Source organism: Hemitrygon akajei, unplaced genomic scaffold, assembly GCF_048418815.1.
Source record: "Hemitrygon akajei unplaced genomic scaffold, sHemAka1.3 Scf000199, whole genome shotgun sequence".
Lineage (NCBI taxonomy): Eukaryota > Metazoa > Chordata > Chondrichthyes > Myliobatiformes > Dasyatidae > Hemitrygon > Hemitrygon akajei.
The window spans coordinates 132,910-159,793 of NW_027332084.1; the positions used below are offsets into that span (position 1 = coordinate 132,910).

The 26,884-nt window shown below is 46.7% G+C and overlaps 1 protein-coding gene across 1 annotated transcript in view; it reads left to right on the plus strand.

Moving 5' to 3' along the window:
* Positions 1–20,083, plus strand: part of LOC140724376 (NLR family member X1-like) — a 36,361-nt gene extending 16,278 nt beyond the window's left edge. The window contains exons 3-10 of the mRNA XM_073038822.1: positions 1,337–1,419; positions 6,159–6,325; positions 16,199–16,370; positions 16,469–16,534; positions 17,882–18,146; positions 19,365–19,451; positions 19,607–19,774; positions 19,939–20,083. Of these exons, the coding sequence (XP_072894923.1) occupies positions 1,410–1,419; positions 6,159–6,325; positions 16,199–16,370; positions 16,469–16,534; positions 17,882–18,146; positions 19,365–19,451; positions 19,607–19,774; positions 19,939–20,026 (1,023 nt within the window). The 5' untranslated portion in view covers positions 1,337–1,409 and the 3' untranslated portion in view covers positions 20,027–20,083. The remainder of the gene's footprint in view (positions 1–1,336; positions 1,420–6,158; positions 6,326–16,198; positions 16,371–16,468; positions 16,535–17,881; positions 18,147–19,364; positions 19,452–19,606; positions 19,775–19,938) is intronic.
* Positions 20,084–26,884: the final 6,801 nt, after the last annotated feature.

The following is a 26,884-nucleotide window of genomic DNA, read 5'->3' on the forward strand; positions in this document are numbered from 1 at the left end:
AAGAAATTTGTGCTGCAGAGTTACCAAGCAGATGGACTTTGAATGTAACGTTAGGATTGCAGAATGAGAATATTAAGAAAGAGGTGTTGCTGGAGCTTCCATTATACACAAAGTTACTACAGGAAGTGAGGTAGGAGCTTACAAAGGCATAGACAATGATCTTGGTGTTGTCTGTGTCCACAGGAGTAGTAACACAGGATAGGAGGGTGGCATATATTGTTCAATAATTCAATACGTCTTAAAGCAATAAGTCGGGGGATTACAGACCAATGAGTGTTGCATTGGGAAAACTCTTCGAAAGGTTAATAAGAGACAGGGACTTTGAGCATTTACAGAAGCATAATATTATTAGGGGTTGTCATCATGGATTTTTGATGGTGAGTGGAGAGAATGATAGAGATAATTTTCCACAATATGTACCAGCCGCACACAGAATATGTAGCAGCAACGCACACAGTATCTACCAACATTTGGATCAACAGTGTCTGATTAGGAGACCGCATGGCGGCGTGCATGGAATATAGTGTTTAACATCACTATGTAAGATTTTTTTAAAGTGAATGTACATGATGGTAGGGTAGTACATTGTATTTCAGCAAAGTTTTTGACAAGCTGCCACATGGCAGGTTAGTCTGGAAGACTAGATCCCATGCAGTCCAGAGGGAAGGTTAGATGGATTCTAAATTAACTTGTAGGTAGCAAGCAACTGACTCGCAGTATTCAGAACGCAAGGCTACAAGTTGGCACCTTTGATATTCGTTGTTTTATTGCAATGATTTGGATGCGAATGCAGATGGCTTGACCAGTAAGTTCATGGATGACACAAAATTAGTAGTTGGTGTTCATAGAGAAGAATATCGTACGAGAACGAAATGGGCAGGGGTGGTAAATAGATTGCAAAACAAACACAAGCAGCAACGGTTTCATGCAGAGGTTGGTGATTCTGTGGAGGGGGCAGCCAGAGGAAGTGGATGAGGCAGTCATAATTGTATGATTACAGAAGCAATTGGTATAGTTTGATGGAGTGAAGAAGGTAGGAGGAAAATTTGGGCTCATCTCAGGAAATTGGGACCATCCAGGTGGGCATTGTGGCTGGCAGGGTCTCGTTGGGCTGAAGGGTGTGTATTTGTGCTCTATTGCTCTGTGACTTTATCTATAGGTGCAACAGATATCACTGCATAGACAATAGACATGCTGTGGAACATGATGTTAACGTGAAATGTTAGGTCTCTAAGCCAACTGCTGTTCTGATCCAGGAGATGCAGATACTGTCATATTTGCAAAGTAATCGTACTCTCTCTGACTCATTGTCTGCTTGTTCGTAATTCACCAGCAGGTGGCGCTCTCCTGCACTGCGACCGAAGTGTAAACAAGAATACGACTATCAACAATCTTCAGACAAAATTAGAATGGCTACAGGTATGTTCACTTGGATCTTAATTAAACTTCTGTCCTGTTGATGCAGAATAGTTCAGATGAAATAGTTACACAGGCGCTAAAGGAACACAGACGTTTCATCAAACAGGATCACTGATCCCACTGGTAAAGCGGCCAATCCAATAGTTCCAAGGCACCGGTAATTGTTGAATCACTCTGCTCACCATCAAAAGTTTCACCTGAATGAAAGGAGCAGGAAGTCTTGAATAATGTGGTTGTGAGTGAAGCACAGTCAGGAATGCAACAGTGGTCTTGTGGTTGATGTAACAGTGTAGGGAATAATCAGGGTCTGTTTCACCTCCAGACAGGTGCTGATGCTTCCAACTTTAATTTTCTGTTTTTTAAAATTTGATGCCAGATGACTGGAGCATTTCCAAGATGTTCTGGGATTGAACGATATGTTTACGGTTCAGGTTTTGGAAAGACAATTGCCTGTATTTTGTATTTTCATATAGAGATGTTCGGAGCTTACTGGAGTCTGTTGCCTGTGGCTGAGTTGGAGAATGTTTCCAATAGGTGGAAAGGTCTAGGGAACATCTCTTTGTAAATAAATCACTCTTACAGTTTTACCGTCTTATAACATTTTAATGCAGTAATGAATATAAGTTCTGCTGGTGCTACAACTCCAGACTAACACACACACACAAAATTCTGGAAGAATTCAGCAGGTCAAACAGTGTACCTGTGGGGACAAGATCCTTCTTCTGGGCTAGCCGAGGAAGGTCAGCTCTCATGAACGGTCTCGGCCACTTTAGAAACTCCGTTTAACTGGCTGTACATCGACTCCTGGTGCATAGTCACAGACAAAAGAACACAGCGCAAGTGAGAGGAACAAGACGGTATGATCAAGGAAGGTGGAGGGGTGAGTAGGCGGACTGGATAATGTTCAGGAATCTTTGAATCTGAATGAATGGACCACCGACTTCATTAAGACCTGTGTGGAAGAATGCTTGCCTTCGAGAACATTTCATAAATACGAAAATCAAAAACGGTGGATTAACCAGGGGATATAAACGTTGTTAAATTCTGGCACGTTTAGAAAATAGTCCATGCTTGTGTTCCTTCTGACTAAGTGGATGATCATGCACTTCCCCAACTCTGTATTCCATCTGCCATTTCTTTGCCTGTTCTCCGAATCTCTCCACAGTACGTCCATCTGCTGCCTCCCCGCTTCCTCAACGCTACCCGTCCCCTTACCTATCTTCATATCGTCTGAGAACTTGGCCACAGATCCATCAATTCCATCATTGACATATAACGTAAACAAAAGAAGTTCCAACACAGATCCCTGTGCAACACCGGCAGCCAACAGGAAAAGGCTTCCTTTGTTCCTACTCTGTGCCTCCTGCCAGTCAGCCTGTCCTCTAGGCCTGTTAATATCCTTCCTATAACACTATGGGACTTACCTTGTTTAGCAGCCTCATGTGCTACACTTTGTCAAAGATCTTCTGAAAATCCAAGTACGCAACATCCACCGATTCTCCTTTGTCTATCCTGCTTGTTATTTATTCAAAGAATTCCAACAAATTTGCAACGTAAGATTTCCCCTGCAGGAAACCATGCTGACTTCAGCCTATATTCTCAGGCGTTTCCAGACACATGGAAACCACATCCTCAACAATCGATTCTAACATCTTCCCAGGTCAGGCTAACTGGCCTGTATTTTCCTTGGTGACTAGTGGTGTTCCGCAGGGGTCGGTGTTGGGACCCTAACACTTTACAATCTATATTAATGATTTGGAGAAAGGGACTAAGTGCAACGTATCGAAGTTTGCTGATGTCACAAAGATAGGAGGGAGTGTAATGAGTGCGGAGGACATTGAAACCCTGCAGGGGGACATAGATAGGCTGAGTGATTGGGCAGCCATTTGGCAGATGAAATATAATACTGACAAGTGTGAGGTCTTGCACTTTGGCAGGAAAAATAATAGAGCAAGTTATTATCTAAATGGAGAAAAACTGTAAAGTGCTTCTGTGCAAAGGGATCTGGGGGTGCTGGTGCAGGAAACACAAAAAGTTAGTATGCAAGTGCAGCAGGTGATCAAGAAGGCCAATGGAATGCTGGCTTTTATTGCTCGGGGGATAGAGTATAAGAACAGGGAGGTCTTACTGCAGTTGTACCGGGTATTGGTGAGACCACACCTGGAGTACTGCGTGCAGTTCTGGTGTCCATATTTAAGAAAGGACATACTGGCTCTAGAGGCAGTGCAGAGAAGGTTCACTAGGTTAATTCCGGGGATGGGTGGGTTGATGTATGATGAGAGGTTGAGTAGATTGGGACTCTACTCATTGGAGTTCCGAAGAATGAGAGGCGATCTTATTGAAACATATAAGATTGTGAAGGGGCTTTATCGGGTGGATGCGGGGAGAATGTTCCCAACGATGGGTGAAACTAGGACTAGGGGGCATAATCTTAAAATAAAGGGATGCCGTTCCAGGACTGAGATGCGGAGAAATTTCTTCACTCAGAGGGTAGTGGGGCTGTGGAATTTACTGCCCCAGAGAGCTGTGGAAGCTACTACACTCAATAAATTCAAAACGGAGATAGACATTTTCCTGGATAAAAATGGCATTAGGGGATACGGTGAGCGAGCAGGTAAGTGGACATGAGGCTAGGTTTAGATCAGACATGTGATCTCCTGAACCAGTTTTCGATAGCCTGGCTGGGTCGGAGAGGAATTTTCCAGATTTTTTCTCCTCAATTGGCAACTCGTTTTTTTTTCCCCCAGGTGATCACATGGGTTTGGGCGGGATGAATAATAAAATAAAATAAAATGGGCGGCATGGTGCCCTGTTGATTGGCACTGTTGCCTTGTGGGATTCGGTGAAAACTAGAGTTAAGATTGGATCAGCCATGATCTTGTTGAATGGCGGAGCAGGCTTGAGGGGCCGATTGACCTACTCCTGCTTTTATCGCTTATGTTCTTACGTTCTTATGTTCCTTTCTTCTGCTTCCCTCCCTTTTGAAAGAGTGCAGATTTCCAGTCTTCCAGAACTATGCCGGAATCAAGTGATTCTTGAATGAGCATTACTAATCGTTAGACAATCTCCTGTTCTTCAGGCGCGCAACCTACCTCTTGGAGCTCAAAAAACTGGGTGTCTGACCGTGCCTGCCGCTGTACGCCGACGCCATCTTATTAAAACATTCGGCGTTTGTTATTCTAATCTTCTGTTAATAAATAAAATCAGACATATGATTTTAAAATACTCATTCTACATATTCATAGTAAGCATATTACCAAACATTTCAAGTACCACCCAGTTTTTAGGTTGTGTAAGTATTCTATGTACAATGGTTATTGTGTGTTTCTATCTATATCTATATCTATATGTGTATATATATATATATATATATATATATATATATATATATATATATATATATATATATAAAACAACAAAGAAACGTTATTTGCAAATTTCTACAGAGTACCATAGACAGCCTGCAAATTTTCTGCATCAACATCTGTTATGGAGGGACCACTGCATAGAATCAGGGAAAAATTGCAGAAATTTGCAGACTCAGTCATTTCCATAATGGAGATACTTCTCCAGTATTGAGTCAGCCTCAAAAAGCGATACCAAAAGAAGACCTTCTCTGTCATTGAGGATTCGTTGTTTCTATCAAGGGGGAGGGTCGGGAGACTGAAGAAAACATCCCTCCGCCGTCACTGGAATAGTCAGTGCTAATTGTCAGATTAAGAAGAACCATAAAGGTAATCTAATATATCTTTGGCTGGTTAACCTTGTATCAGTAACAGAGGGATTCGTGTTGAAACGTCCTAGCGGGACATTCTACTTGTATCTGTAATAGGATAGATTTACTAGAGATGGTCAGCATGGGCTCAGCGCACTGGGCTATGTTCTGAAAACTTGACTAATATTTTCGTGTTGGAATGATGAAGGGAAAACAGTGAATTTTGAAGGCATGGATGTTAGAGAAACTTGCAAAATGGTTCCTTGCAATAGTCTGATAGAAAATTTAATTCAAAGTTGTCTTGACCATACAAAACAGGTATTGGTGGCGAGGCATTCTTCTGCCTGGAGTTCTGTGAGCAGTCGTGCTCCGCAAGGTTCCGTAATGAACTCTCTGTTTTCAGTGATAACTATCCATGACTTGGGAAAACTCTGATTTCGCTGATTCACAAATTTACAGGCGATAGAGAACGAGGCGGAGTTGTGAAAATCAAGGTTGTTGGTCAAAGTATACATTAGAATATTGATCCGCTAAAAGCATGGGCAGAGAGATGCCAACTAGACTTTAATGGGGGATAGTGTGAGGAGGTGCCTATTGAGAAGTGAAATGTAAGAGGAAATTTCATGACAGTAAAGCGCAAGACTGAGGAGAATTGATGTATGGGGAGATGTACAAGTGCATATCGTGCATATAGTCGGACCGTAAAGACGATCTACAGCATTGGAGTACTAATATAGAAAGTCATGCCTCAGCGATAGGGAAGTTTGATCAGTGCCCAGTTGCAGTTTGTGTGTAGTTCTGGTTTGTCCGTTACATGAACAATGTGGAGTCTCCTGACAAGGTTCAGGACAATGCTGTATGAATTACAAAGGCACATGATAGGCACATGGACAGGCAGGGACTGGTGGTATATAAACCACGAGCATGTAGATGTTTCATGTTGACATCTCGGTCGATACAGACATGGTGACACAAAAGGGCTGATCCTGTGCTGTACTGTTCTATGTTCTGTGTCTGTTCACAGATCTGAGTTCCGCTTTCTCCGCCTTCCTGTCAATTTGTGACGACCACCAACTGCTCCGGTTGACGAGATTCTACATGGAGCAACTGGAGCAGGCGATTGAAGAGGGTGTGGAAGGACTTGGCCTCATGTTAACCGGCAAGGATCACTTCACTGGGCGAATGTATCACGTAAGTGAAAAAGACAGTAATTGAAAGCAGATTATTCGACAGACTGATTGAACAGATGTAAGGCAACAGGTCTGTGTGGGTCAACGAGACAGACCAGGCCTGCCGCCATTTGGCAGGTACAAGATGTGACAGGAGTCTCTCCCATTATCTGAACACATTCATTTTTAGTCGGGTTAGGATATAGTCAGCGATTGAAAGGTGATTGTTAGTCATGTGACATGTGATGGGTACTGGCAGTGGACAGAGAAAGGCTTTATTTTACTCTGTCCAACTTCCCAACATGTTTCCAATGCTTCTCCTCAGCGACCATGCAACAGTGTTGCCTTGAAGACTCCTGGGATCACACAATCCATAGAGATTGTCTTCTTTCTCCTGTCATTGGATCCCACAGAATAACTCGAACAGACAGCACTTGACTATTATCTCTAGTTTGACCGAATGAATCTCTTTCATTTGTTCAAATATCCAGTCGTGCCTTGTGGCTCAGGTACCTTCTGCTCCTTGTGACAGTTCCGTGTAGCGGTTATAATTACCACAGCATGTAATGTTAGCACTGAGAATTGCAAAAATTAGAATCATTGAAAATATTCCAAACATCCATAGATAACACAGAATTACCCAGGCACATTCATCTGTTGCCACCCAAACTGAATTTTAACGAAGAGCTATAAACTGTACCTGACCATAACATTTCTTATAAGACAGCTGACAGTTCCATTCCAAAATTCCTTCTCTGCGTTACTAACAGTAGGCTTTGGTCTCACACACATGCACAAAAGCCCTGTGATTGCCACCTGCTCCTCACTGCCAGTTCCCAGCTGCAGGCTGTCATTGGACCTTCATGGATCCTGGCAGTGAATTGTTAACCTTTTCACCAGCGATTTACCTCTGAAAAAAATCGGCAGTGACCCTGTTACAGTCCGACCCAGTCATAGCAGTTGAACTCCACAGTATAACAATGGGTTCTTCGGCCAATGTAGTGCACATTGACCTAATAACTTGCTTAGCCCCATTGATCTGCACCCACCCCTCCCGTGGGTCCAAATTATCCAAATTGCTTTTAAATTTTGAAATCGAATGCACACCAACCACTTCCGATGGCAGCACGTTGCAAACTCTCACCAACCTCTGAGCGAAGATGTAGGCCCTCATATTGCCTTTCACCTTTCATCTTTAACCCATGACCTCTAATTCTAATTCTACTTCCACCCAACCTCAGTAGTTGTTACAAGGGGCGTTGGTAGTGGACTCAAACACAAGACACGGACACAGAAAGTACTAGGAACTGGACTATGTTTTATCACGACGCTAGGTAAACCAAGGAACGAGGACAAAATGATAACACGAAGATAGTCGAAGAGCGACAAACCGGAAAACCTAGACCTGGGCTTGGAACTTGAACTGGACAGGGAACTCGGGTCATGACGTGGAACTCGGGTCTTGGTCGGGACTCGGTACCTGGGTATAGACCTGGTTCTTGACCAGAACACGGGCATGGCTCGGACTTGACTCGGGCTTGGCTCCGACTTGACTCGGACTTGACTTCGACTTGACTCGGGCTCGTCCCTTGGACAACACGATTGAATCTGCAGATGCTGAAAATAAATACAAATACAAAATGCTGGCAGAACCCAGCAGGCCAGACAGCATCTAAGGGAGGAGGTAGCGACGACGCTTCGGGCCGAAACCCTTCACCGCTACCTCCTCCAATGGATGCTGTCTGGCCTGCTGAGTTCTGCCAGCATTGTGTATTTTCGTCTCTTGGACTTGGCTTGGCTCGGACTCTTGCTTCGACACGGGACACAGAACACTAAGCCGGGGCTCCTCCATGGATACAGGACCCAGAGCCGGAATTTTTCTCAGACACTGGACACGAAACACGGAGACAGTTCCCCACTTAGGAAAGCGGCAATCCCTCGAGGCGACACAGGACAAAAGACAACAGCTCTAGTCTCACTCCGGAGGGTTAACTTGACGAGTTTACTGACGAGAATACTGGCGAAGTTACTGTCAAGGATGTTGGCGAGGTAACTGACCAGGGTACTAACAAGAACGATCCAGCACGGAATCACTGGAACTCAGAACTATTTATATTCCCAACCCCAAACGAGAATCAGGTGCCTCAATTACGGCACCGAACGGAAACAAGGGAAAGACGGAATAACCGGAGTAAGGCATCCACAGCCCTGATCGTGAACCGGAATACGGACCCCACCGTATTATGACTGTACCACCCCCCGCCCCGCCCCCCATGGGAGCCTTCTGGCGATCCAACAGTCTTGCACGGATCATCGGCGACCCGGACCGGTGGGGTGAGGGGTTGAAATGGTTTCAACCAAATGGGCATTGAACGGCGAGAGTTTAACGACAGTGCTTGTGTCGCTGGGTCCATGTCTGGCAGGACCGTTCTGTTGCTGGGGGGGGGGGGGGAAGTGGAGGAGGTAGCGGGTCAAAACGCAAGAGACAGACACTGAATTTACTGGGAACTGGACTATATTTATTAAGGATGCTAGGTAAACCGAGGCGCGAGGAGAAAATGATAACATTAAGAGAGATGAAGAGAGACAAACCGGAAAACCTAGACTTGGGCTAGGGACTTGACTTAACTCGGACTTGGCTTGGACTTGACTCTGTCTTGCCTCTTGTACTTGACTGGGCGTGGCTCTTGGGCTTGTCCTGGCTTGGCTTTTGGACTTGTCTTGGCTCGGCTCTTGGCCCGGCTCTTGGCTCGGCTGTCGGCTTGGCTTGGCTCGGACTCTCCTTAGACACGGGACACAGAAAACTGAAGCGGGGCTCCTTCATGGACACAGGACATAAAGCCAAGACTCTTCTTAGACACAGAACACGGAACACTGAGTCGGGGCTCATCCTTGGATACAGGACCCAGAGCCGGGATTCGTCTTAGCCACGGGACACGGAACGCGGATAGCGCTCCCCACTCAGGAGAGCGGCAAACCCTCGAAGCGGTCAACATACAGCGGTTCTGGTCTCATTCTGTCGGGTTAATTTGACGAGGTTACTAACGAGGTTACTGACGAGGTTACTGGCATGGTTACGGACTAGGTTACTGACGAGGCTACTGACCAGAGTATTAACAGGAACGGTCCAGCAAGGTATTACTGGAACCCAGAGGTATTTAAAACGAGAATCAGGTGCCTCTATTATGGCACCCAACGGAAACAAGGGATAATCGGAGTACGGAGTTCACGGCCCGGACCGTGAACTGGAATACTGGTTCACGCACTGGACTGTGACATTTGTAAGTCCTTTTTGCGTTTACCCTATCTATACTTTTTTTTATAAACTTGTATACCTCTTATCACATGGCCCCTGATTCTCCGACACTCTAGGTAATAATGTCCTAACCTATTCAGACTTCCTATATCTCTCATGTCCGCAGATCCTGGCCAGATCCTTGTAAATTTACTCTGAATTGAAGTTGAATTGATTTGAACTGAATTGAATTGAATTGAATGATCTTTATTGTCATTATACATAGGTACAATGAAACTCTGTTTGGCTTCCTCTCAGGCAATCAGACAAAGCGGTAGATAAAAACAAGACTGTAATTGAAAAACAGTATTAAATAGATAAGAAGCAGAAAATAATTTGCAGCAGCACCAGAATATCACAGTAATGCACAAAGTGCCATTAGTGCAAGTATTTGAGTCTTTGTGCGTGCTCACAGTGTCAGTCATTGTTCTGTGGGAATGTTGTGATGGAGGCCACAGCTCTGGGGTAGAAGTTGTTCCTCAATCTATTTGTTCTGGCTTTTAGTGTCCTGAACCTTTTGCTGGACGGCAGTGGGTCAATCATGGAGTGGCCGGGGTAAGCTTTCCTCCTGAGTCTGTTGGAACAGATGGTGTCCAGTCCTGAGTGCTTCATCCTGACAATTCGCTGGGCCGCCTTCGCCACGTGATGCAGGTCTTGTTGCTCAGCAGCTGTGCAGCTGGCATACCACACTGTGGCGCTGTCGTTCAGGGTGGTTTCAATTGTGCTTCTGTAGAAGTTAAGCAACAAATTTTCTGGGTGTTTGGCCTGTCTCAGCTTTCTGAGGAAGAAGAGCCTTTGTTGTGCCACTTTTTTTTACAAGCAGCGAAGTGTTGGTGCTCCATGTCGGCTGTTTTGACAAAATAACTTCAAGGAACTTTAGGTTTTCCACACTTTCTACTACCTCTACATGTATATGGAGCGGGGTGTGTACTCTGTCCTTTGATCTCTTGAAGTCAATGATCATCTCTTTTGTTTTAGAACTGTTAAGGACCAGGTCGTTGTCCTTACTCCACTCCGTCAGATGATCCACCTCGAGTCTGTACGCTGTTTCATCCCCGTTTGAGATCAGGCCAACCACTGTGGTATCGTCCGCAAATTTAATTATGGAGTTGGAGGTGTAGATGCGGGTGTAGTCATGTGTGAAGAGTGTGTAGAGCATAGGGTTCTGCACTCTTTCAATCTTATCTACTGTATAGGTCTGTGCACACAGTACTCCGAGATAGACCACAGCAACACTTTATTCAATTTCAACATAATATCCCAATTTCTGCATTCAGTACTTTTATATATGAAGTCCTTTGTCCTAACATCTCTCCATACAGCCCAATCTACCTTTGCCACCTACGACCAACTGAAGGAAGAGGAACTAGCTGAGAGAGTTAGAGAGGTAAAGGCTGCTGATGAAGACAAGCAGCATGGAGAAGCATGGCGATTAGTCAACGAGATCAGCAGACGGAAGAAGTCCCCATCATGTCAAATAAATGGTAAAACAGCAGTGCTAGGTGTCCAGACATGGTTCACCCACTTTAAGAACCTGCTGGGAAGCCCTCAAACGATCACGGAAGAAGAAGAGGACATACCCACGATACTAACGCAAGTTGACATCGATGACGGCCCATTCACCATTGAGCAACTGAAGAAAGCAAAGTATATTGTACACTGACACAGGGCAGGTGCGCTGGACCAGACGGGATACCACCAGATGTCCTGAAGAACTGCGACCTGGGTGACATCTTGCTGGACATATGTAATACGGCACTTTTGAAAGGCGACAAACAACAACAGTGGTCACGGTCAAACATTATCCCAGTCCCCAAGTCTGGATCCCTCAAGAAGACAGATAAATATCGCGGTGTCAGCTTGACCTGCAAAGCTGTACAATCGGATGATCTTGAACAGGATTCGCACCGCCATTGGCCCTAAGCTAAGATTCAATAAGAATGGTTTTCGGCAGAAGTGCACAACTTGCTCTCCGTCGAATCATCGAGGAAGTCAAGAGGCACAGCCTACCAGACGTGCATACTTTCATCGATTTTCACAACTCTTTTGACTCCATTCACCGAGGTAAAATGATGAAGATCCTGAAAGCTTACGGAGTGCCACACCGTCTACTAAGAGTAATAGAGTCCAGCTATACCAAAAACATGGCGAAAGTTGTATCAGCAGACGGAGAAACAGCAGAGTGCGAGCTACTAGCTGGTGTGCTGCAAGGAGACTCTCTGGCACCCTACATCTTTATAATTGTCCTTTGACTAGGCTGGCAGGTAGCTTGGGTGGCGAAAACAGTGCCCGGCTCGTTGCTCTACGTCAAGCTACCAAAGATCATGACAAGCTTCGTTTTACCGTAAAACAGGACGAACCAAAAGGGTCAGACCAGTTACGCTCACAGATCTCGATTTTTCAGATGACATAGTCCTGTTCTCTGACCAGATGGAGAAAACACAGCAGCTACTGACAGAAGTGGAAATTGAGTGCAGTAAAGTTGGACTTCACCTAAAAGCTAAAAAGGCACAGTACATGGCGTTTAACTGTGCTGAAGGTACTCTCAAGACCGTAAGGAATGATACCATTAAGAATGTCTTTGGCTTCAGGTTGCTCGGGTCAAGAATGATGTGTTCGGAGAAGAACTCGGAAAGATATGGAAGGCGCTGGCGTGGAGGGCTGTGAACAACATGAAGGAAATCTGGAAGTCGAACCTGACCAGAGGGCTTGAAAAGAGGATCTTCATAGCAGTCACAGAGTCCATTCTCACGTACTGATGCGAGACGTGGGCACTCACCAAGACCATGCGAAAGTCACTGGATGGATGCTATACACGAATGCTCCGGATGGCTCTTGACGTGAGTCGGCAACAGTCAATGACAAACGTCGAGTTCTATGACGAACTACCGATGTTCACTACTAAAATCGTGGCGAGAAGACGGTAACTAGCCGGGCACTGTTTTCGCTATCCGAGCTACCTGCCAGCCTAGTCATCACATGGGAGCCCAAGCACGGGAGGATGAGCCCTGGGCGCCCTCCCAAGACTATGGTAAACACACTCGTAGAAGACAGCAGCACTTCTTGTAGATGAACTGAACACACTGATGAGGGAGAGGGAGGAGTGGAGAGTCCGGCATTCTGCCCGAAGCCGACCCCCTAGGCTTGAGTCGATGTAGTAGTAGTACTTTCAACACTTTCAATGAATAATGTATCTGTACGCCCCAATATTTTAGTTTTATCGTACTGTTCGATGCCCTACCACTCACCATCTGTCTTTTTCTGATTTGTCCTCCAAAATAGAACACTTCATCTTCATTAACTTCTACCTGTCACTTTTTCAGTCCATTTTTTCCCCCACTGGTACAGGTCTCACTGCAAGCGTTGATAACTTTCCTCGTTATGCACTTGGTGTCATCCATAAATTTGCTGGACGAGTTTACCGCATTATCATCCAGAGGGTTTATATATATGACAAGCAACGTCATACCTGCAGCACACAACTCGTCATAGGCGTCCAGTCAGATAGTAAAACATCCACTACCTCTCCAAGGTTCTGTCATGAATTCAGTGTAAAAACTATCTACTTACCGTGTCATGAATGCCACGCGAATGAATCTTTTTGACCAAGGTCCCATGTGGGACTTGCTGAAGTCCATGTAAAAAACATCCACTGCCTGGCCTTCAGTACCTTCTTATTAACTTCCTCGAGAAACTATCAGACTGGTTAGACAGGATTTACCAGGTACAAATTAGTGTTGACTACCCCTAATCAATCCTTGTCTATCCAAATACTCATATCCATTTCCTTAGAATACCTGTCAATAGCTTTACCAACCTGTTATGCTCACCAACCTGTAAATCACTGGCTTAGTCTTGAAGCCTTTTCAAACAGAAGAAGAAGCATAGTTATCTTCCGTATATAGCTCCTGTAATTTCTGCACTAGCCTCAAACAAGTTATTAAGGAAAACCCTGGGGATTTAACCTTCCTAATCTGTCTCAAGACAGCAAACACCTCCTTCTCTGTAATCACTATAGAGTCCATGATCTCACTGTTGTTTCGCCTCACTCCAAATACTGTACTCTGCATGCTCCCTGAGAAAATATAAATGCAACAAAAAACCGATTTAAAGCCTCCCCCACATTTTTCAGCACTATGAACTTCAAGAGGTCCAATTTCGTTCGTTGGTCTACTTTTCTTCAGAATTTGTTTGATGAAGAGTTTGAGATTCTGTTTTTTCCTTGTCTGCTAGAGGAAACTCATGCCGTACCTTAGTCCTCCTGATTTCCTCCTTCCATAACTCCTGCATTTATTATACTCATCAAGTACCTCATTTGTTTCTTCCTGCCTATAATTGCAATGGGCTCCTTCCTTTTCACCAGGGCCTCAGTATATGCCAAAAAACAAGTTTCCCTAAACATCTTACACTTGCCTTTTATTTTGTCAGGGGCATTCAGACTCTACTTATGGTCATTTATACTTTCGAAATCATTGTTCTCAGAATTTCAGTTTCAGAGGCCTCACGTTTATCAAACATATCTGTACCAGGAAACATCCGGTCACCATGTACTTTCCTCAGATCCTTTCTGATACCCTTAAAACTGGCTTTTCTCCAATATAGAATCTTAACCTGAGGACCAGACCTACCCTTTTCATAATGATCTTCAAACTAATAGGACTGTGATCACCAGATGCAAAGTGACCTCTGTCAACTGCCCTGTCCTGTTCCCGAATAGAATTCCAGTAGGCACCGTCTATAGTTATGACCTCAAAATATTGATTACAGAAACTTCCCTGGACATATTTGACCAACACCATACTATCTAGATCTTTGAATTATGAGTGTCCAATTACTAAATGGAAAGTTTGAATTATATTGTGTTTCTTGGAACTGTCTCGCGACTTCTCTGCACATTTGATCTTCTCAGATATCCCACTGGCTATTGGGTGCTCTTTAACATAATCCCGTCCGTCTCTTACTGCTCAGTTTCTGCCGTGTAGCCTCAGTAGACAAGCTCTCTAGTTTGCCCTGTCTGAGTTTCATTTTTCATGACTAGTTATGTCCCCCCGCCTTCTTTCATCCCTCTCACTCTATTGAATCGTGTCTTACGCAAATGGATCCACGAATGCTGAGCTGCTAGTCCCACGCCACCTCCTTGATGGTTACGGTGCTGTAATTCAATGTGCTGATCAATGCTCCAAGCGGATTTGCCTTTCCTACAATACTCCCTGCATTCAAATAATATATATTTCCGAACATTAGTTTCACTATGTTCAACATTTAATTTCCTGACTTTGTATATCGGCTTAACAACGTATTTCCCACACAACCACTCCACTATCCGTTCTGTTTCTTCAAATCCTGCAAATCAAGCTTAACACCCCGCACCATCCCAACCCCGCAACCCTCAGCGCTAACAAACCTTCCTTCAAAAATATCAGTCTCCCTTTAGTTCGGGTGCAAATCAACCCTCTCTGTCCAGGTCCCGCCTTGCTTGGATGAGATCCCAATCATTCAAACTTTAGAAGCCCTCGGTCATGCACCATCTCATCAGTCACACTCAGACTCTATCATCGTCCTATTTCAGGCCTCACTAGCACGCGGTACGGGTAGCGGTCTGAGAACTCAACCCTGGGGGTCCTGCCCTTTAGCACAGCATTTAACTCCATGAACTGACTTTGCAGGACCTCTTCACACTTCCTGCTCTTGTCATTGTTACCAATGTGAACCACGACCGGCGGCTGCTCACCCTGCACTTAAAAAAGTTTCAGACTTGATGTTAGATATACTGACCTTGGTAACACGCCATCCAGAAATCGTGTTCTCGTCAACAGAATATCCGTCCTCTTCTTCTAACCATTGAATTCCCCTATTAATGCAGCTCACTCTTCTCAATCCTTATGAGTCACAATACCAATCTCAGTGCCGGAGGCATAATTGCTGTGGCTTTCTCCTGCTGGTCACACCCCGAAACAGATCGCTGTACACCTGTATAGAGGAGTTTCCTGCAGTGTCTCTCCATCCCCTTTCCCCTCTCTGACTGTCACCCAGTTACCCGTGTCCTGCCCTTTGTATTTCGTTCACTATCTGTATAAACTGTCAGTCAACCTCTCAGCCTCCCGAGTGATCCTGGGTTCATCCAGCTGCAGCTCCATTTCCTCAGCGCAGTTCCTGAAGGTTCAGTTGTCAGGGACACTAGAGGTCTCCGTGTCTTGCCACATTATGTAGGAAGAGCATTCCACTGTTCTGCCAGGCTTTCCCACTGATCTAACCGTGAAATGGAGAGGTAAAATACTACTCAAAATCTACCTAAAACCTCCACCTCTCCTCACTGAACCATCTCTGGCAGAATGTTTAAACTCCCCAATCTATTTCTGGCTCATTCATGCTATGTGTGCTCCACTTAAAACTTGCCGTAGATAATTACCCCGCAATCTATGGCGTATAGGAACTCCCCACTGCCCCCTCTTGCTTCTTTTAAAAATTTTCTCACACTATGAACTCTTCAATGGCTGTTAGTGATCTGTGGCGAGCAGAACGTGTTGGGTCAGTCCATGTCCAGGGTAGATTTGTACCCATCCTTCCGCTCCTCAATATATTCCCCATTGTTCATTACAGAGGGTGACTGAGCTCGCGGAGAAGGGAAACCGAGCGGGTGCTTCCAGACTCCTCCTGGATCTGGTGATGGAGAAGGGCTCCGGGGCCCAGAGAATGATGTGGCAATCCTTTGTGAAACTACATCATCATTTACCGGAGCTGAGCAGAATATTGAATGAAATACGGGAACGTGGTACGGTGAACAATACATTGTGTGTTACAGATGTAAATACAGATGAATTTACAGTATTACACGGAACAGACTTCATGCAGGTTAATCTGTTTGAACAGGTGACGGCCAGTTCGCCTACATGGACACTGAGCGGGGATTATCTGAAGTGCCCGCGCATCTGAAAGGTAAGCGATGGAACGGAAACCTCAAAGTCTTTCTTTCACTTTAGGAGTCTGAATACGTGTGATTAGAGGCCTGTTTAGAGACTGTTAGAGTCTGGGAGACAGGGTTTTGTTGCTGTAGCTGGAGGACAGGAATCAATTTGCATTTTGCACAACACCTGGCACCTTCCGGGCCACGGGGTGTGCACCTAGAGGCCTCTATGAGATTTATAAACAAACACTCCCGTCGGTCAGAGAGAAAGCCGAATATTTCCCTCGCGCCGAATATCTGGAGAGTTGACAAAACTGAAAGCAAGCCTTTACATTTCGAATATCGAGCCCCAGCAAAGGAAGTCTCACACAGCTCGGATTCAGAATCAGGCCATTCAGCCCTCCGAGTTTCTTCCGCCATTCCATCATGGCTGAATTGGATCCCACTCAACCCCATCCACTAGCCTTCTCGCCTACCCTTTGATGCCATGACTGATCACGTTCCGCCTTAAATACATTCACGGACTTGGCCTCCGCCGCCATCTTTACGGAATTACTACTCGCTGGCTAAAACAATTCCTTCCTTCCTCTGTTCTAAAGGGTCGCCCAACAATTTTGCGGCTGTGCCCTCTAATTCTGGATACCCCCAGCATAGAAAACGTCCTCTCCACATCTACCCTATCTTGTCCTTTCAACATTCGGTAGGTTTCATGGAGATCCCCATGCATTCTTTTAAATTCCACTGAGTACAGGCCCAAAGCTGCTGAACGCTCCTCATATGTTAACCTCTTCACACCCGGAATCATCCACGTGAACCTTCTCTGGACACTCTCCAATGGCAACACTTCCTTTCTAAGAGAAGGAGGATGATAGGAGACATGATAGAGGTGTACAAGATATTAAGAGGAATAGACAGAGTGGACAGCCAGCGCCTCTTCCGCAGGGCACCACTGCTCAGTACAAGAGGACATGACTTTAAGGTAAGAGGAGGGAAGTTCAAGGGGGATATTAGAGGAAGGTTTTTTCACTCAGAGAGTGGTTGGTGCGTGGAATGCACTGCCGGAGTCAGTGGTGGAGGCAGATACACTAGTGACGTTTAAGAGACTACTAGACAGATATATGGATGAATTTAAGGTGGGGGGTTATATGGGAGGCAGGGTTTGAAAGTCGGCACAACATTGTGGGCCGAAGGGCCTGTAATGAGCTGTACTGTTCTATGTTCTATGTTCTATGTTTTTAAATATGGGACCCAAAACTGTTGACAATTCTCCAACTGCGACCTGACGAATGTCTTGTAAAGGCTCAGTATTACTTCCTTGATTTTACATTCGATTCCCCTTGAAATAAATGCCAACATTGCATTTGCCCTCTTTACCACAGATGTTGAAGATGAGAAAAGGAGACTCCTGAAAGCATTGCGCTACCTGTCTGAGTCTCAGAATCGTGGACTGGCTCAGGCCGCACTGGAATCTGTGGAAAAACTTTCATTCAGTGGAATGACACTGACCCCGACTGACTGCGCGGTCCTATCTCGTGTCATCGGACTCTGTGATACAATAAAACACCTCGACCTTACTGCCTGCGACATTCAGTGTAAAGGAATCCAGTGGCTGGATCCCGTGCTGCACAAGTGCCAGGAGTTGCAGTAACTTGATTTATCTCTCACTCTGAACTGTGAAACTGTTCAATTGTGTTGTTTCAATGAAAAGGAATTTGGGTAAAACTGTTGTAAATCAGATTGTGGAGAACTGTGACATATGCCCAGGGGATCAGTCAGTAACTCCCCATGGAAGGGAGGGTTCTGTAGTTCCTTGTGAAGGGATGTTGGAGACTTCATCAGATCAGTGAACAACGGCCATTGCTTTAAAGGTAGTAAATCACAGGAATGGCCGTGTTTCTCGCTGCCTGTGACACGTCCATTGTCAATGTTCCTTCTCACTGCTACTGACACCCAGACCGACACTGACTGCAGCAGGTGGGTCAGAGATTCACACCCCCTTCCCGGTGAAGGACAAGAGACCGTCAGCAGACTGTCCCAGTGAGACGGAAAGAAATACCATTGTGAGATTGTCCTCACCTGCCCTTCCCGATGTGTGACTATCACCATCAATTCTTCCGTGTGACTTGTGCTCACTACCAGATACACAGACCCTTTGGGCGCATCTCCTCCTCCGATTGTGGGCGTCAGATCAGCCACACCCTTCCCGTACAATCTATTTCTGGATCACCTCATCTTGGGGGGATATCCCTTCGCATCGGTATCCTCCAGTGGGACCTGTCATCCTCATCCACCTTCCTCCCGTGGGATCTCTCATCCCAAACCCTTCCGCCCGTGGGATCCCTTTTTCCCATCGCCTTCCTCCTGTGGGATCTCTCATGCTGATGCCCCTCCGTCACGTGGGATCTCTCTTCCCCATCCCCCATCCTCCCGTGGGAACTCTCTTCCTGATCCCCTTCCACCCGTGACATCTCTCTTCCTACTGCAGTTTCTCTCTTCCCCATCCCCTTTCCTCAGGTGGCTTCACTTCTACCATCTCCCATCGACACTTTCTGATTCACAAATCTTCCTCACTTTCGCTTTCTGCCACCCTTCGGCCCCGTCCCATCCGACCCTGACGTCAGGAGCACTTATCAGTTGGGTAATAAGACACAATATGTGGCGGTTTCAGGGTCACACAGACTAAATTACTGATATTCGGCAAATACCCTGGAGCTGGGCAGTGAGGGACATTGACAGTGATGGGAACTCCGATCAGTGATTTACTGAAGAGTTTAATGTTTCCTGAAATATCCGAGTGACAGAAATGCGCTCAAACACACGGTTTGAATCACTTTGTTCCTCAATCTGTCTGTTTGTGTTTAGACTTGGGGAGAATAAACTGGGAGATTCAGGAGTGAAACTGCTGTCTGCGGCTCTGAGGAACCCGGAGTGTAAAATACAGCAACTTTTGTAAGTACCAGACTGTGGGAGATTGTGTTTACAGTCACTGGGTGTCTGCAACTGAACATTAATGTGATCAGTAATTGTGTTACTGATAAACATTGGGGATTTGTACCGTCTCCTGTCTCTCTGTGTCCTTCACACTCACTCTCTCTCATCTCCAGGCTGATCAATGTCGGTCTCACGGATTCTGGTGCCAAGAATCTCGTCTCCTCTCTCGGTCCAAACCGATCACTGAAGGAGCTGGACCTGCAAGCAAACTCGCTGACAGACCAATCTGTCCCCGCTCTGCATCACCTCATACGGACGCATCCGAGTCTGGAGTGGATCCAGTGAGTTTTTGTGTTAATGTTCAATGTGATAAATTATCAGCGGATCCGTGGGCTTTCTGGTGATATTTGTCTGTGAGTGTTGTTGAAATATTAACCCAAGTCCCCTGTTACTGACACTGTTGTGTAATCTGTTTATTTCATCGTTATTCTTCTATCTGTTTCAGCCTGTGGTACAATGATTTCAGTAAGTTCAACGAGATGGAACTGAGATCTCTGGAAGGATTCAGGCCTGGACTGAATATCAGTCTGTGAACATCTGAATGTGCGGAATGGCGATACTTTGGCTGATTCCTCGCCCTCCCCTTTAATGGCCACTCTCCAAGTTTAATTTCCAAAGGCTTTAACGAAATTGGCTCCAGTCTCGCGCACTGTTACGTCCGAAGAGGTCCCGTAGTGACGTCATTCCTCCTCATGTCCAGCGCCGCTGCTTGCGGAGGTGTCCGAGTTCGAGAGCTCACCCACGTGAGACCCCGGAAAATTACACACACAGAAACAGCCCGGGAGCCGGGGTTCAGTCAGGGACAAGAGTGTCCCGGGGTGGGATTATCCGAGAAGAGAATCCTTCTCCTCGCTTTACTGAGGACGGGTCATTCCGCAGTCTGGCCGATATATAGTGATGTTAACAAACGCCTCGTCCCTGTACCTGCATCTGCAGCGATCTTTACGCCGCTGAAGTGTGATTTTGTAATTATCGGTTCCCCGATTCAGAGTGACGGTGAGAAACGGAATTCATACTGTCACTGGTTCTCGCCGGTTAGTTAATTGTGTGCGACTGTGAATGAGTCAGGAGCAGCTTATTTATCCCCGCGCGTCAGCAGCTCACACATTGTTTCATTTGCATTTGTCATGACGAAATCAATAAACCGCTGTAACTTCCTGTCTTGGTGTCGGTCTCGAGTCTCATTAGAGGAGAATCAGTGACCTGGGGTTACTTCTGCTCCCTGCACCTAGTGAACTGCAATAATGGGTTTGAGGTACTCACACTGGTACAGCAGCGTCTCAGCTCCAGGCTGAGGGACGTCAATCTGATAGTGTTTGGTTCCCAGGAACTCCTCACACCCCATCCCACATCCACGCTGACCACCGCTTCCTTGCACCCCAGATAGACGCACTATCCGGACTCCCACCTTCCTGCTTGCTCTCCTTGCTTCCGCAGATATAAATGACAAAAGAGATTGGAAGCCCATGCACCGTGACATATCTAAGCTGTGTCCTCGAAGGCCGCGAACAGGAGAGGGATGGGGACTCCAGCCACAGAGTTCATTCACGCAATGCCAGCGTCAGACACAGTGAAGCTCACTCCGCACCATCCCATCAGACAATCCCGGGGTCATGAAAAGACTAAAGATCCGTATGCATTTTCCCAACCCACAATCCTGGGGCCAGGCACAGAGTGATGTTCCCTCCACTCGATCCCATCACACAATCCTAGTGTCACACACTGTGAGAATATCCCCCCAGGCTGTCCCATTTCAAAATTCCTGCGTCAGACACACAGTGAAGCTCCCTCTGCACCATCCCATGAAACACTTACCGGGTCAGGCACAGAGTGAAGCTCCCTCCATAACGTTCCATCACACACACCCACAATCTGGTTCTGAGTGAAACTCCCTCCGCACCAATCAATCACATGCTGACAGGGTCAGACACAGAGTGAAGGTCACTCCACAACGTTCCATCACACACACCCACAATCTGGTTCTGAGTGAAACTCCCTCCGCACCAATCAATCACATGCTGACAGGGTCAGACACAGAGTGAAGGTCACTCCACGGCGTCCCATCACAAAATCCCGGGGACAGACACACGCAGCTGCTCACTCCGCACACACCCGGATTCCAACCCGTAGTGAAGCTCTGACCCACACCATCCCATCACGCACTCTCCGGTTCAGACACAGCGCGCAGCTGGGAGAAACCGAGGAAAAACTGCTGTATTAATTTCGTGATATACTTTGCAGATAGTTCAAAATATCTCTTGGACATCTGAGTGAATGGCTGTTTTAATGTGAAAGCTTCGTTTGGATTTTTTCTGCCAGTTTGGTCTGGTTTTGTTGCCGGGTGCAAATTGCGTATCTCCCAGCTGTGCCAACTGGCAAGGAAGCCAGGGAGCCATTTTTTTCTCAAAAAGGAAAGGGAGACGAACACCGTTGTTCCCCCACTAACAGAGGGACAACTTCCCTCTTCCTTTACCGTCTTGATTCTCGTTCGGTAAGGAGTCAGAGCATATTTCTGAGACGTCTCAAACTCTCACGGCCTGGGAGATCTTCAGGACGGACGGAGCCTTACCTGGCTTTGGAATTTCTGGGTAGTGTCGGGTACAACCTTTTCCGTCCTTGCTCTACTCGCTGCTGGACATAGTGCCAGCATGCCGGACCGGTCTCCAGGGAGTCGCACGCCTCTGTGGAGTTATGCAAAGGCGGCTGTCTTTCCAACCTTGGCCGATGCCCTGTTTTGATCGGTTTAAAGGCTCTTCATACTTGTGCGTCGCAAAAACGCCGTAGGCGTCACGTACCCTACGCAGTAGGGTGGCGACACCTCTCCAGAAAAGCTACTCACGCGTCGTGGATACGCAGAGCGCAAGAACTGTGATTGGTCAGCTTGGTATCATCGCATTTCGGGTTGCTACTCTTCCGCCATGTTTGTAGGCTGTGCGTACACCGATACGAAATAGATGAACCAAATCGTCAAATCTACCTGCCGACATGAGAAAATGTCTGAAATGCATTTCCTCGTCCAAGTCTCTCATGACGAAACTCAGCACAGTGGCATAGAAACCCCACCGCCATCTAGCGTTTTGGCGCACACCAACGCATGCTGGCTACGGCGTAGAGCTACGCAGCAGTGAAAATCAGGGCCATGGCGTAGCATGTGGCGTGGCCCGTTCGTACAAGTATAAATCAGCCTTTAGATGAACGCGGGGTGCAATGTATTTTGCATTCTGGTATCAGTATGGAACAATGAGTGGAGGGCATGGAGCATTTGGTTGCGAAAGGCGGTATTTTGACCACCAAGAAGGAGTTCCGGAAGGCAGTGTTTTATCCGGGGAATGATGAGTTATTGCACCGGGCTCGCAGTGGGGGGATCACGGTCGAAGAGATCCTTTTACAGATGGAGCTAGTCACAGCTCCCATGCAACGAATCGTTCTCGGTCGCGACCAGACTTCCATCCCCAACCAGCTTTTTTAAATCAAAGCAGGAGGAGGACAGGGAAGAAGAAAAACAACTCAGAGAGAAGCCGTTTTTTTTTTAACTGATTGGGACAAAGAAGCTGGACTGAGCAGGCGTGTGACGTAGCGCGCCAAAGGTTTAAAACAGGAAAGGGATTTTTCAACGGTCTTTTAAATCGAAGCATGAGGCAGAGAGGGAAGAAGAAAAGCAGCTTTTAGAGAAGTTTTCTTTAACTGATCGGGGCAAAGAGGCTGGACTGCGCAGGCGCGTGACGTAGCGCGCCAAAGGTTTAAAAGAAAGACCGCCATATACAGCGGGCATCGTCGGAGCGGACTAAGGCAGAGTGGGACGGCTTTGGCTCAATCAGGCAGAGGCGAGGTTTGAACAGGGCACGACTGCGCAAGCACGTGAATGTCGGCCTCTGAGATCAACGGGGAAAATTAAAAAGCGAGCAGAGGCTGAGTTCGAGCTTCACTCCAAGTGAGGTAAGGCCGGGTAAGCTCCTTTAATTAATTTAATTAGCTTAGGAGTAGGTAATGCAGGCAGCAGTTAGGGCAGTCGAGTGCTCCGTTTGCAGTATGTGGGAAGTCAGGGCGAGCACAGCTGTCACTGATGACTACACCTGCAAAAGGTGCATCCAGCTGCAGCTCCTGACAAACCGTGTTAGGGAACTGGAGCTGGAGCTGGATGAACTCGGGACCATTCATGAGGCAGAGGCAGAAATAAACAGGAGTTACAGCGAACACACACAAAATGCTGGTGGAACACAGCAGGCCAGGCAGCATCTATAGGGAGAAGCACTGTCGACGTTTCGGGACGAGACCCTTCGTCAGGACTAACTGAAAGGAAAGATAGTAAGAGATTTGAAAGTAGTGGGGGGACATGAGGTGGAATGACATCACTACTGGACCGCTTCGGACGTAACAGAGCGCGAGACTGGTTCCAATTTCGTTCAAGCCGTTGAGAATTAAACTTGGAGCACGACCATTAAAGGGGAGGGGGAGATATCGGCCAAAATATCGCCATTCCGCACATTCAGATGTTCACAGACTGACATTCAGTCCAGGTCTGAATCCTTGCAGAGATCTCAGTTCCCCTCAGTTTAGGGGTAACACGAGGGGGAGCTTCTTTTCTCAGAGAGTGGTAGCTGTGTGGAACGAGCTTCCAGTAGAAGTGGTAGAGGCAGGTTTGATATTGTCATTTAAAGTAAAATTGGATAGGTATATGGACAGGAAATGAATGGGGGGTTATGGGCTGAGTGCAGGTCGGTGGGTTTAAGTGAGAGTAAGCGTTTGGCACGGACTAGAATGGCCGAGATGGCCTGTTTCCGTGCTGTAATTGTTATATGGTTACATGGTAAAGGTACAGAGAAACACTGACTTGCAGCAGCATCACAGGCAAGTACATTCAGATAACATACGGAACATAAATTATACAAATCTCTGTCAGTAATAATATAGAAATATAAGTTTTATATCATTGTCAATATATAAATAAACATTTATGCATAATATATAAATATTTATTTTCTGTTATTAACAAGATATCGATATACATTTTGTGTCAATAACAGACTTGGAAATGTTGAATTTGGTCCCTCAGCTAAATGGTTGACATAGTTTTAGGAACAACTGGGCTCCAACCACCGGTCCCTACAACACGCACTGGGACATCCTGCAGACCCAAGAAGGGTCTGATTATTCCTTCTCTTAAAACACACAAAGAGGAACAGGAGCAGACCACACGGGATGGGATGGTGCGGAGGGAAATTATCTCAATGATTGACCCTGTGAGTGTGTGATGTGACGCTGTGGAGAGATCCAAACTCAGCGTCTGACACAAGTAATTTGTAACGGGACGGCGCGGAGTGGGATTTTCTCACGGTCTGACGCTGGGACTGTATTGGGGATGGTGTGGAGGGTATTCTCTGTCTCTCGCCCTGTGATTGAGCGAAGCAACGGTTTTCAGGGTGCTTCACTCTGTGTCTGATTCAGGATATGTGTGACGGGACGGTTTTCAGGGTGCTTCACTCTGTGGCTGATCTGGGAGTGTGTGATAAGTCTCCGTCGATGGAGCTTCCACTGTGTGTCTCACCTGGGAGGTTGTGATGGGACTGTGTGGAGGGAGCTTCACTCTGCGTCTGAGCGGGGTTGTATGTGATGGGACTGTGTGGAGGGAGCTTCACTCTGTGTCTGATCCGGTGACTGTGAGGTAAGGTCTTGTGCTGGGAGATTCAGTCAATGTTAATGTGCGATGTGACGTTGTGGAGAGAGATTAACTCTATACCTGACATCCCATTTTGTTTGCTTCCATTCTGTTGTTCGTGACCTTTGTGGATGCAGTTCAGATTTTATACAATATATGAGCTTCCAATGTCTCGGAAGCAGGAGAGCGCACAGGAAAGTTGGGGTCAGTTTAATACGCGTATCTGGGGCGCGATGAAGCGGTGGTCAGCCTGCATGGGGATGGTTAGTGAAGAGGTCCTGGGAACCAGACACTATCAGGCTGACATCCCTCAGCCTGGAGCTGAGACACTGCTGTACCAGTGTGAGGAGCTCCGACCCGTTATTGCAGTTCACCGGGTGCGGGGGGAGGGGGGGAGCAGCAGCAACCCCAGGTCACTCATTCTCCTCTAATGAGACTCGATTCCGACACCAGGACAGGAAGTTACAGCGGTTTATTGATTTCATCATGACAAATGTAAATTAAACAATGTGTGAGCTGCTGACGTGCGGGAATAAATAAGCTGCTCCCGACTCACTCACAGTCACACACAATTAACTGACCGGCGACAACGAGTGACCGGTTGAATAATCAGTCCCGTTTCTCACCGTCACTCTGCATCGGGGAACCGATGATTATAAAAACACACTTCAGGGCCGTGTCCGAGATCGCTGCAGATCCAGGGTCACTGCCGAGGGATTTGTCAATTTAACATCATTATATCGGCCAGACTGGAGAATGCACTGTCCTCAGCAAAGGGAGCAAAAGGATTCCCTCCCGGGATAATCCCACCCAGAACACCTGTGTCCCAGACTAAGTCCCGTCCCCTTTGACAGTGGGGTCAAAGGAGCAAAGATCCAATTTAATGTCAGAGAACTGTATAGAATAAACATCCTGAAATGCTTTTTCTTCGCAAACATCCACGAAAACAGAAAAGTGTCCCAATGAATGAACGACAGTTAAATGTGAGAACCCCAAAGTCTCCTGCCTCGCGTAAGTGGCAGCGAGCAACGATCGCCCTCTCAACCCCCCCCCCCCCCCGAGCAAAAATAGCGCATCGGTAGAGTCACCGAGCCCAACCGTGTGCTAAGCAATAGTAAAGCCACAGACCAAAGTTTCCCAAAAGGCTTTGCATTTTCGTCGGACTTTCGACAAACCACAGGTTCTCTCTCTTCCTAATAAGGGAGAGGGAGGTGTCCCCGATTTTCACAGCGAGCGGGAGACATATCAATACATATGACACCGACCCTCGATCCGCCCGCTCCAGAGCCCCGCGATCTTAGGCTTCCAAAGACGAACGAGACTCTCAGGCCAAAAACCCATGGCATGTCGAATAACGGCCCGTCCTGGAACGCCGAAAACCGTAGTCCGTATGTAACTCCAGGTCAGGGTCTTCGAAAGAGCCCTGAAAGGGAATAATAAAGATATTAAAGGTGGAAATCGAGCTGTTTCCGAAGATGCAAGCAAAGGAGTCGTCGTTAGGAGCCATTAACTCTCGTAAGCTCCGCCGAGTCCCGACTCCACACCGCTACCCGGGCCTTTCCGTATAATTCCCCGGTGTTCCATTTGGGGGAATCCGAATATGCAGCGGAAGCAGCGCCGCTGGATAGGAGTCAAATATACGTCTCTGCGGTGCCGCTTTTGACATCACAGGACGTTCGAGGGAAGCCGGGGTCCGGTAATACCGTTGGGAGTTAAGCCCGGAGCTTGAAGGGCA